General features: G+C 36.9%; 1 protein-coding gene across 2 annotated transcripts in view; it reads left to right on the forward strand.

Moving 5' to 3' along the window:
• The window catches only part of ADCY3 (adenylate cyclase 3), a 107791-nt gene that overhangs the window by 66620 nt on the left and 30260 nt on the right, over positions 1 to 10911 (forward strand). For both annotated transcript variants that reach the window (XM_074288369.1, XM_074288370.1), the window contains exons 6-7: positions 1 to 128; positions 10579 to 10737. In XM_074288369.1, coding sequence (XP_074144470.1) covers positions 1 to 128; positions 10579 to 10737 — 287 coding nt within the window. The remainder of the gene's footprint in view (positions 129 to 10578; positions 10738 to 10911) is intronic.

The following is a 10911-nucleotide window of genomic DNA, read 5'->3' on the forward strand; positions in this document are numbered from 1 at the left end:
AAATACCATCAGTTGCGTATCAAGATTCTGGGAGATTGTTATTACTGCATCTGTGGATTGCCTGACTACCGGGAGGATCATGCCGTCTGTTCCATCCTCATGGGGCTCGCCATGGTGGATGCCATTTCGTAAGTATTTGGGGGGATGCCCCATCTTGTCCACTTCTGAGTGGTTTCATATCCTCATAAACCTGAGACTACCTGCTGTAGTCTCTAAATTAGAAGCATTGGGTCTTGGAGAACAGATTGGCAGAAAATAAATTTGTCAAGAGACAGACTTAGCACAAAGAACATTCGTGATTATAATCCTATGGATGGACAGATGAGAAGACATTGATTGGTTGATGCTCTCTAAATGTGCTTGGCAAATTGTGCATCCTTTGTGCTACCATCCATCAGAAGCTCTGAGCCTTCCCTGCAGTAGATGAGATTTGACAACAAGCATATATTAAGCCAGGTACTGGGGATACAAAAACAAAAATAAATAATCTGGGCCCCCTCTCAAAATTGAGCAAATCAATGCATGAATATAATACAACATGCTATAATGTAAAATGTTAGTGGTGAATGCAGGCAAAGAACATTAGTTCAAGTCTTGGCTTTCCCTTTGGTACCTAAGGAACTTTGCAAGTTCCATCTTTCAAGGCTTCAATTTCCTCATCTTTAAAATGTGGCAGACTGGATTAGATGACCTCTAAGGAGTTTTCAGCTCAAGATTTCATATTTTATGTTAAATCTGGCAAAATATGTTTAAAATATTTTATAAAGACATATCACAAAATAAATGCCTCAATGTGATGGGGAATGGAATTTAAAATAGGTACACTCATGGAAAAAATATTAAAGTGTTCCTTGTTGAAATCATTTTTTTCCCTAGACTGTTGTACCTTAGATAGCTGCCAGCCATCCCAGTCCCATCTCCAGTAACAGAACAGAATATTCTTCTTGTGTCTATTGGTCCAGTGTGCCAGAGAACTAGCTTTTTGTAATTTGTACCAAACTGAATTGATTGTAGGGGACTAATATTGGTTAACTGACATGAGTTAGTAAGGTCTGGGATAAGGCTACAATGCTCAATGGCAGTTGAAAGCTTTAGTTCTCAGGTCTCTTTGAGGGACATTTCTCCAGATTGGATTTACAAGTTAATTGATTTGGAATAAGAATCATCATCTTCTAGCCTTAAATTTTTATAATGCTCTTAACTTTTCAAATATTCTTACTTCTATTGCGATTGCTTAGCGCAGTGCCTGGCACATAGTAAATAATCTAATAAATACTTATTTTCTTCCTCCATTTCCATCATATTATCTCATTTTGTCCTTACAACAACCATGTGAAGCCCGAAACTCAAGCTTTTTATTGTCTTTTTAGATTCATTTATTTATTTTTAACACCATTTAAAAAACTTTTTTGGAGTTCCAGATTTTTTTTCTTCCATCCACTTCTCCCCCAAGCACTAAGAAAGTAAGAAATGTGGTATGTGAAATCATGCAATCATATTTCCATATTAGTCATGTTGCAAAAAAAGTAAGAAAAAAAAAGTGAAAAAATCATGCTTCAATCTACTTTCAGACTTTATTAGTTCTTTCTCTGGATAGTATTTTTCATTATGAATTGTTTGGAATTATCTTAGATTATTGGATTGCTTAGAATGGCTAAATTATTCATAGTTGATCATCATGCAATGTTGTTTTTACAGTGTACAATGGTCTCCTGGTCCTGCTTAATTCACTTTGCATCAGTTCGTTTAAGTCTTCCACGATATTTCTGAAACAATCCTGCTTGTCATTTCTTATAGCACAATAGTCATTACATCACATTTACCAAAACGTGAGCATTCTGTGATTGTTGTGTTCAATTTCCCCTACTTTGTCATCAGAAAAAGAGCTACTGTAAATACTTTTGTACCTCTAAATATTTTTTTCTTTTTAATCTCTTTAGGATGTAGACCTTATAGTGGTATTGCTGGATCACAGGGTAATCCTTTGAGAATAGTTCCAAGTTGTTCTCCAAAATAGTTAGACCAGTTCAGAACTCCTTTGAATGCATCAATGTCTCAGTTTTTTCATATCTCCTCCAACATTTGTCATTTACCTTTCCTGTTATATTAGTTATATAGTTATATTAGTTCTTTTTATTAGCCTGAGTTGTTTCAATTTGCATTTTTCTAATCAATGTGGTTTATAGCACTTTTTCATATGATGAAAATTTTGATTTGTTCTTTGATTTTTTCTTCTGAAAATAATCTATTCATGCCCTTTGACCATTTTTCAATTGAATTCAGGTCCTCCTGACTTCAGGGCTCATGCTCTATGTACAGCTATACGCCACCTAGCTGCCTCACCAACAATATATTTTTAATATGAGACCAATTCATAATTTTCTTTGTGGCTTTGTATGTAGCTATTTTGACATTGCTTTTTTTCTTCTGAGTTTGTGTTTGGATCTTTCCTGGTATCATAATAACTTTCAATGGTCAGATTCTTTTTCTTTCTTTCTTTCTGTCTTTTATTTTATTTTTTTTTTGTTGTTATTTATTCAGTTTACAATCTGTTCCTTTATTTTTAACTTTATGTTCGAGTTGGATTCTGCTGCTGATGTGGAGGGGATACTGTCCCAAGCTTCAGATTTTTCATACTTCTGTTTTCAGAGCTAGTTCAGGGGCCTCTCAGTTTTCAGTTTCTCCAGGGTAGTGTGATCTGGGAAGAAATGTGGTCACTTCTCTTCTGCCTTGTATAGTTTGTCTTTGTCCAAGAAAGCACTTTGATTCCCTGAAGCTGCAATTTCTAGTGCTCCTTTTGGCCTTGGAACAGTACTGAGTCTCTTGTTTCTCTGCAGAAGCAAGAACCTAGTGTTCTTCTTTGCTCAGGAACTGTGATCCAGAGTTTCGTATAGAAAATATAACAGTCTCTAGAGCCAGTGCCAGCAAAGGACTTCTTGTAATCTCTTTCTGATCAGTTGTTTGACTTGTTACCACCTCTGGGCTGAGAGCTGCTGCTGTTGTTGCAGTTATCTCCAAGGGCTGTTTGTGTGCTAGTGTTGCTATGGTGGGGGCTGAATTTTGAGCTGACCTCCCCACCTCAATGTCACAGACCTGTCCTGCTAATCTCCTAAATCACCTTGGACTGAAAAAATGCCTTTTGTTGGCTCTGCCTCTCCAGAATTCAATTTGAAACCTTATTTTAAAGTTGAATAGTGAGACCATTAGGAGAGCTCAGCTGAGTTGCTATTTGTATTATGCTACCTTGGTTCTACCCCCCCACAGGTTTTTTAAATTAATTTTTTCAATGAATAATAATTGATTTTACTCTTCCTTTTCACCATCCCCCACCATAAAAAAAGTAAAACAAAATACTAGAAACACATATATGTAGTTAAGCAAAAGCCATTCCCATATTGACCATATCAAAAAATACATCTCAATTCTGTACACAGGGATATATAGATATACATAAACATGTATATGCAAGCAATGTGTAATATGCACAGGTAATATGTATTGCATGCAATATGTAAATAATAGATAGTATGTGATATTATATATAATATACACATAACAAATTATATATAATAAATATAATCACATATCATAATATACATTATAATAGTAAATATAATATAATCACACACATTAATATCATTTAGATAGAAAATCCTTGTGAATAGGGATATTATATGAATTTCAACATATGTGTATACCTATATTTAAATGGGTCTGTATTAAAGGTATGTATGTGTATCATATGTAAGTATATAATATATAGGTATATATATCATATTTTTGTTGTCATTCAGTCATTTTTCAGTTGTATCTCACTCTTTGTGAACCCATTTTGGAATTTCTTTGGCAATGATACTGGAGTGGTTCGTCATTTCCTTCTTTAACTCATTTTACAGATGAAGAAACTGAGGCAAACAATTAAATGACTTGCTTAGAATCACTCAGTTAATAAGTGTCTGGGGATGGATTTGAACTCATAAAGATGAGACTTTCTGACTCCAGACCCGGCATACTCCATCCACCTAGCTTTATATACATATATAGAGACACACACACACACACACACACACACACACATAAATATATATGTATGTATGTATATGTTTGTTGTTTTTGTTTTCCCAGCACCTAACAAAGTGTTCAGCATCCAGCAGGTGATTAATGAATGCGCCAACTGGAATTGATTTTCTTGTGACCCAACACCCCTTCCTTCCTTACAGCAGGTGGCCCATAACTATTGATTTTGTGTACCCCTATCTCCCCTTTGTTAGTTAACGCTGCTGGGGGGTATTAGGTATGTGCCCTGAGGGAGACTATATGGACCAGTCCAAGAGCTGGGCTGGAAACTTGCATAAGTAACTAGCCCATCTAAGGAACAAAACAGAAGAGACAGATATGCTGGTCAGCTGGTAATTCACTGCCTCATTTCGTCCTTATTTTACCCCGCCAGGCCCCTTTAACCCCGTGCTCATTTTCTGAGGACTTGCTTTTTCTCTATTACCTGCAGAGGAGTTTCACTCTCAGAACATCTTGTTCCTGCTCACAGTGCCCTAGCCCATTTTCTAAATCTGTCTCTGCTCTCTCCTGGTTCCCGAAGATTCACTTAGGTTGTCATCATCATTCTTCCACTCCACTAAGCATTGACCCAGAATGGCCAAATAGTTTTTTTCTTTACCACTAGGAAACAAATGACTTCAATCCCTTCTTCAAGCTTTAAATCTCATAGGTAACATAGGGGATAGAGTGTGTCAGTCCTGGAGTCAGGAACAACTGAATTCAAATCCAGCCTCTGACACTGATTGTGTGACCCTGAGCAAATCACTTAGCCCTGCTTGCCTCAGTTTCCTCATCTGTCAAATGAGCTGGAGAAGGAAATGGCAAACCAGTCAGTATCTCTGTCAAGAAAACACCAAATGGGATAACAAAGTCTGATACAATTGAACAGCAGGTTATAAAAGGTCAACTTGCAGAAATAAGAAAAGCAGCAACAGAAAGCAAGTAAATTCAACTTCTTTAGGAGACAAAGATTTTGGAGGAGCTATACACATAACATCTGGTCGATGTGGATTCTTTCAGACCAATATTCCATATATTTCTATTTTCTTGCATCACCACTATTAATAAATCAATGAGCATTTATTAAATCTTTACAGTATGTTAAAGTGAGAATACAAGGACAACAGTAGAATACTACTTGCCTTCAAGAAGCTTACAGCAAATTCTAACAGGAAAGACAACATAAATATATATTTACATAAATATATGTAATATACAAGGTGAATATAGGTTGTTTTAGGAAAGAGTCAGGGGTATGGTGGAGCCAACTTCAATTGCCTGGGAAAAAACAATTGTTAAATTTTCATTGAAAATCAGAAAAAGTTACAAATCAGATCTTGATTTATTGTTTTGGTGATTGTCTCAAAAGGTGATGACGAAAATGTTAATAATGCATATTAAACTTATAAATATATGACATATATTTTTGAGAGCTGATTGTTAAATATTTGCCAGCATACCCCCAGAGGGAAATGTACTAGTAGCTGTGGGGATAAGAAAAAGTTTTAGTGCTTAAATTGTCTTGAAAGCAGAGAAGTGAAGAAAGATTGTCTTTGAGGCATGGGGACACTGTCAGGGCAAAGGCAATAGAAAATGTCATATGTGAACAGTGAGTAAACCATAGAAAGTCAATGAGATTAATGAAGACATTAAGAGGAATAGTTAAATGAACTATTTTGCTTATGAATTAGAAGATTTAGGGAAGAGGGCTATTAAATCTATTTTCTAGCATCCGAAGAATTGTTATATGGACAAGGGATATGATTTCTGATTGGTTCTAGAGGGCAACGTTATCAGCAATGGGTACAAAAATTGCAAATGGCACATTTAGGCTTGATATAAGAGAAAACTTTCTTAATATAAAAGTTACCGTAAAATAGAGTGAATGGTTTCAGCAAGTAGTGAATTCTCCTTGGATAGATAATTTTCAACATTCACTCTTGTAAAACCTTGTGTTCCAAATTTTTTCTCTCCTTTCCCCCCATGCCCTCTCCTAGATAGCAAGTAATCCAACATGTTAAACATGTGCAATTCTTTTATACATATTTACACAATTATCGTGCTGCACAAGAACAATCAGATCAAAAAGGAAAAAATGCAGGCAAACAACAGAGTAAGAATGCTATGTATGATCCACACTCAGTCCCCACAGTTCTCTCTCTGGGTGCAGATGGCTCTCTTCAGCACAAGATCATTGGAATTGGCCTGAATCATTTCATCGTTGAAAAGAGCCACATCCATCAGAACTGATCATTGTATAATATTGATGTTGCCATGTACAATGATCTCCTGGTTCTGCTCATTTCACTCCTTGGAGGTCTCTCCAAGCCTCTCTGTATTCATCCTGCTGACCATTTCTTACAGAACAATAATATTCTATAGCGTTCATGTACCATAACTTATCCAGCCATTCTCCAACCGATGGGCATCCACTCAGTTTCTAGTTTCTAGCCACTACAAAAAGGGCTGCCACAAACATTTTTGCACATGTGGTGGACAGAACCTTTAAGTAAAGTTTCAATGATCACTTGATAGGAATGTTATTAGAATTCTTGCAGTATGGGTCAGTCTAGATGGCTACTAATGTCTCTTCCAACTCTTGAGTTCTGTGGAATCCCCAAGAGTCCCTCAGTGGCCAGTACCAATGATCTTGTGATGAAGAGAGCTGTCTACACCCAGAGAGAGAACTGTGGGACCTGAGGGTGGATCACAACATAGAATTTTCACTCTTTTTGTTGTTGTTTACTTGCATTTTATTTTCTTTCTCATTTTTCTTTTTTGATCTGATTTTTCTTGTGCAGCAAGATTATTGTATAAATACATATATTGGATTTAACATATATTTTAACATGTTTACACTATTTTGGATTTCTTGCCATCAAAGGAAGGGGATGGGGAGAAAAAGGGGAAAATTTGGAACAAAAAGTTTTGTAAGGGTCAATGTTGAAAAATTATCCATGCATATGTTTTCAAAATAAAAAGCTTTAATTAAAAAAAAAGAGTTCCTCAGTGTTTGCAAGATGACGTTAAAGCTAGATTTTTGTATCTAGTTTATGGAACGCTGTCTCAGTATTTCTTTTAATTCTATTATAGGTTCCCAGGATTAGTAGGTGATATTCACTTTCAATGTGTATTCCTAGTCAGAAATGATATTTCCTTCATCTAGTCTTGTATATCACTTTGTTCTTATCTCATGGTCTCCTGAGAGTTACAAGCACTTGTCCATAGCTCCCTAAGTATGTGTCAGAAACCAGAGACTGGAGTTCCTGCAGTAGCTCTTAGGAGCCTATGCTCGTGCATGCCTGTAGGACTTGAGAGGAGAATTCTTTTGAGCTGATAAGAGGTAGCAGGAGGGCATTCTACAGCATTCTACAACATTCCCCCTGGCATGCCCTTTGAATGTAAATCTTATTTTTCTGCACTCTAATTTGTCCTTCGAATACCAAAAAAAGTTTCCAAAAAAATCAGTCAAAAAAAAAAAAAAAAAGATCTGAAAGCAATCTTTTGCTCTCTTTTAAATGTCATTGAAAAGGAGTGGCTGCCTGATTGCCCTCAAGGAGCAGAGTGTCACTGGAATCATGTACATATACTTGAATTTCCACCAATGCCCACTTCAGCATTTTATAGTTATGCATTTAATAAAAGTTGTGAGGAACAAAGAGACAATATTTGTAAATGCCTGGCATACGGAGGTGCTATGCAAAAGCTTATTTCCTTTCTTCTTCCCTTCAAAGACAAAAAAGAAAAAAAGATCTTTCCTTGCAATGAAAATATGGTTTTCATTTTATTAGAAATGGTGATGTTCAAAGTCCTCAAAAGATAGTTCCATCAGGGTTAGTGTGCTCTCTGCTGATATAGATTACGACCTGTCTAATCAAATGGACTTTGTAAGGTGCCTTGACAGAAAAAATTCTTGACGTAGTAATGAGTGTAGGAGCAGAGGTATTCAGATAACAGTTAATATTTTAGGGTCCTCTACCATAGTATTTCTTCTTTTTTTGGCACTGGGCAAATATTAGATTTTTCTTTTCAGTTCTTCCATGGAGAATCTGAAGGGTACTCTTTCTTATTACTTCCGTTTGTAAGCAGAGTCTTATTCCTGGTTTTCCATGTGACCAAAAAGAAGAGAAAGTGGAGGGGCTTCGTGGCGGGGGAAGGGGGGAGGAGGAGTCCAATCCAAGGAATATCTGTATCCAGCAATATATATTCAGGCTTCCTTAAAAACGCTGAACCTACTCTTCTGGGGCAAAAAAATATTACTATGAATGTCACAAGCAACAAACACGAGCGTTTCCATAAGCAAATAGTAGATTATATAGGAAACTGTCTCTTGTGTACCATTTTTAGTATGTAGATTAAATTTAGCATAGTAACAAAATTGTCCTCCTTGCCTTCGTTCCTTACTGAATTTCTCTCTGCTCTCTTCTAGGTATTTTTAAATGTTTTGTCAAAGCTTTTTTTTCCTTCTCTTCCTCCCTCCCTCCCTCTCTTCCTTCCATTTCCTTTTTTTGTATCATTCTTATCACCTACTGATGATTCATCTATCAGATAGAAGCTTTCTCTTGCAACCCACAAATATAGTCAAGCAAAACAAATCAATACATGAGTTTACATGAGTTACATCTATACATGTCATTCTTTCTCTCTAGTCTATTACCTCTCTGATCAGAGGTAAGCGGATGTTTTACCACCCAGTCTTCTGGTGATTGTGCATTCATTAAGGTTCTGAAGTGTTCAGAATTGTTTTTATTTATTTTACCATGATCATCATGTAAACTGTCCTCTGGGTTCTGATCACTTCATGCTGTATCAGTTCTTACAAGTCTTCATATGTTTTTCTCTATTTGTTCTTTTCTTAATTTCTTATGATATAATAATATTTTATTACGTTCATATATAGATATAGATAGATAGATACACACATATGCTATATTCAGTCCTTTCTCATTAATTTTGTTTCTAGTTTTTTGTAGTAACAAAAAGAGGTACTGTATATGTGTGTATATAGATCTTTTTGTTCTTCCTTTAAGTATCCATGAGCTCCAAGAGGAAACAGAGTGATTTGGGTGATTTCAAGTTCATCCCTACACCAAGAGTGCATTTATGTTCCTATCCCAGCCAACTCCCTCAACAATTTAAGGCATCTCCACCTAAGAATTTGCTGTGGGGAGGCTTCTGGGTCAATCTGATGGGCTTATGCCTCAAACCTTCCTTTAAGATGCTTAGCTGCTTTTACTTGCATTTCTCCTTCATCGGAAAAGATGCCTTACACCTAATTAATGTCTCGATTTTGGATTTACCTCTTCTGTTTATATTTTGCCCATGCAGATATAGCCAGGAAGCTTGTAGTGGTGAGTAGTTTTCTACTACAGTGTTGATTGATTAAATTATAAATATGGGTATGGAATCAGATGAGGAAAACTTCAGAATGGAGAGCAGAATGCTAGATGAGAATTAGAGATCAATGATAATAATATAATATAATAGCTATCATTACATAATGCTTTAAGGTAGGAAAGATCCTTTACATTATGTTCTCTTATGTAATCCTCACAATCACTCTGTGAAACAGGAGCTGTTATTATTCCCATTTTGCAGATGAAAATACTGAGGCTGAGGGTGGTTGTGTGGCTTGCCCAGAGTAATACAGTGGATAAGGGCCCAAGGGCGGATTTGAACTCCTCTTTTCCTAACTCTTCGTCCAGCATTCTATGTGCTTTGCTCCTTGGCTAAATCAACCCCACCTCGTCCATTCCTTTCACAGTCTGGCTTCAACCTACTTGTGGAAGGAGACTCTTCATTGCTTTTCCTTGTATACTTTCCATTCTAACCAAACCAGCCTGTTTCCCAGAGCCAGGATTTACATCTTGTATCTGTGCCTTTATATAGGTTGCCCATCATACCTAGAATGCATTCCTCCCTAACTTCTGCCACTTAGAACCCCTAGCTCCCATCAAGGCCCAGCTTACGTGTCACCTCCAACAGGAAGCCTTTCTTGATTTCCCCTACTCATTAGAGTTCTGATTGCCATATAAATTTTGTTGTTGTTGTTCAGTTGTTTAAATCAGGGCCAACTCTTCACGAGTCCATTTGAGATTATCTTGGCAAAGAATCATATACATATAAATATGTTATATTTATTTATTTACATTTATAATATTTAGATTATACATATGTTACATTTACATTTATATGTAATATATAAGCATATTGTATATATAATATATTGATAAATATAACCAATATACACATATATACAATTTATGTTTATGTGGCATATATATTTATACACACACGGAGTACTCATCTATTTATACATGCCCACAGTACTTTATTTGTTTATATCTTGTATCCTCCTGGTAAAATATAAATTCCTTGAAAGCAGGGGCTGGTCTTCATTTGGTTTTATACCCCTAGAGTCTGACACAGTGTTCTGCATGTAGTAGGTGCTTAATAAGTGCTCGCCAGGTTGGATCTGATGCTGAAATGACTGCTCTCGACCCTGTTTTCCCTCCCTGGCAGGTATGTGCGGGAGAAGACAAAGACCGGGGTAGACATGCGTGTCGGAGTCCACACGGGCACTGTGCTGGGTGGAGTACTGGGCCAGAAGCGATGGCAGTATGACGTGTGGTCCACAGATGTCACTGTTGCCAACAAGATGGAAGCCGGCGGCATCCCCGGGTGAGTGGTCAGGGTCAGGGAAGGGCTGGAAAGGCTGACCCTTTCTGGAGAAGGAAGCTCTGCTGTCAGCCCAGTTCTGGGTCTGCAGGGCAGTGTTTCCCCTCCGCCCCCGCTTCCCTCCTCTTGGAGGTTTCTTTTTATAAATGAATATAATATCATGGAACAGCAGAGCTA

This window comes from Sminthopsis crassicaudata, chromosome 2 (genome assembly GCF_048593235.1).
Source record: "Sminthopsis crassicaudata isolate SCR6 chromosome 2, ASM4859323v1, whole genome shotgun sequence".
Taxonomy (NCBI): domain Eukaryota; kingdom Metazoa; phylum Chordata; class Mammalia; order Dasyuromorphia; family Dasyuridae; genus Sminthopsis; species Sminthopsis crassicaudata.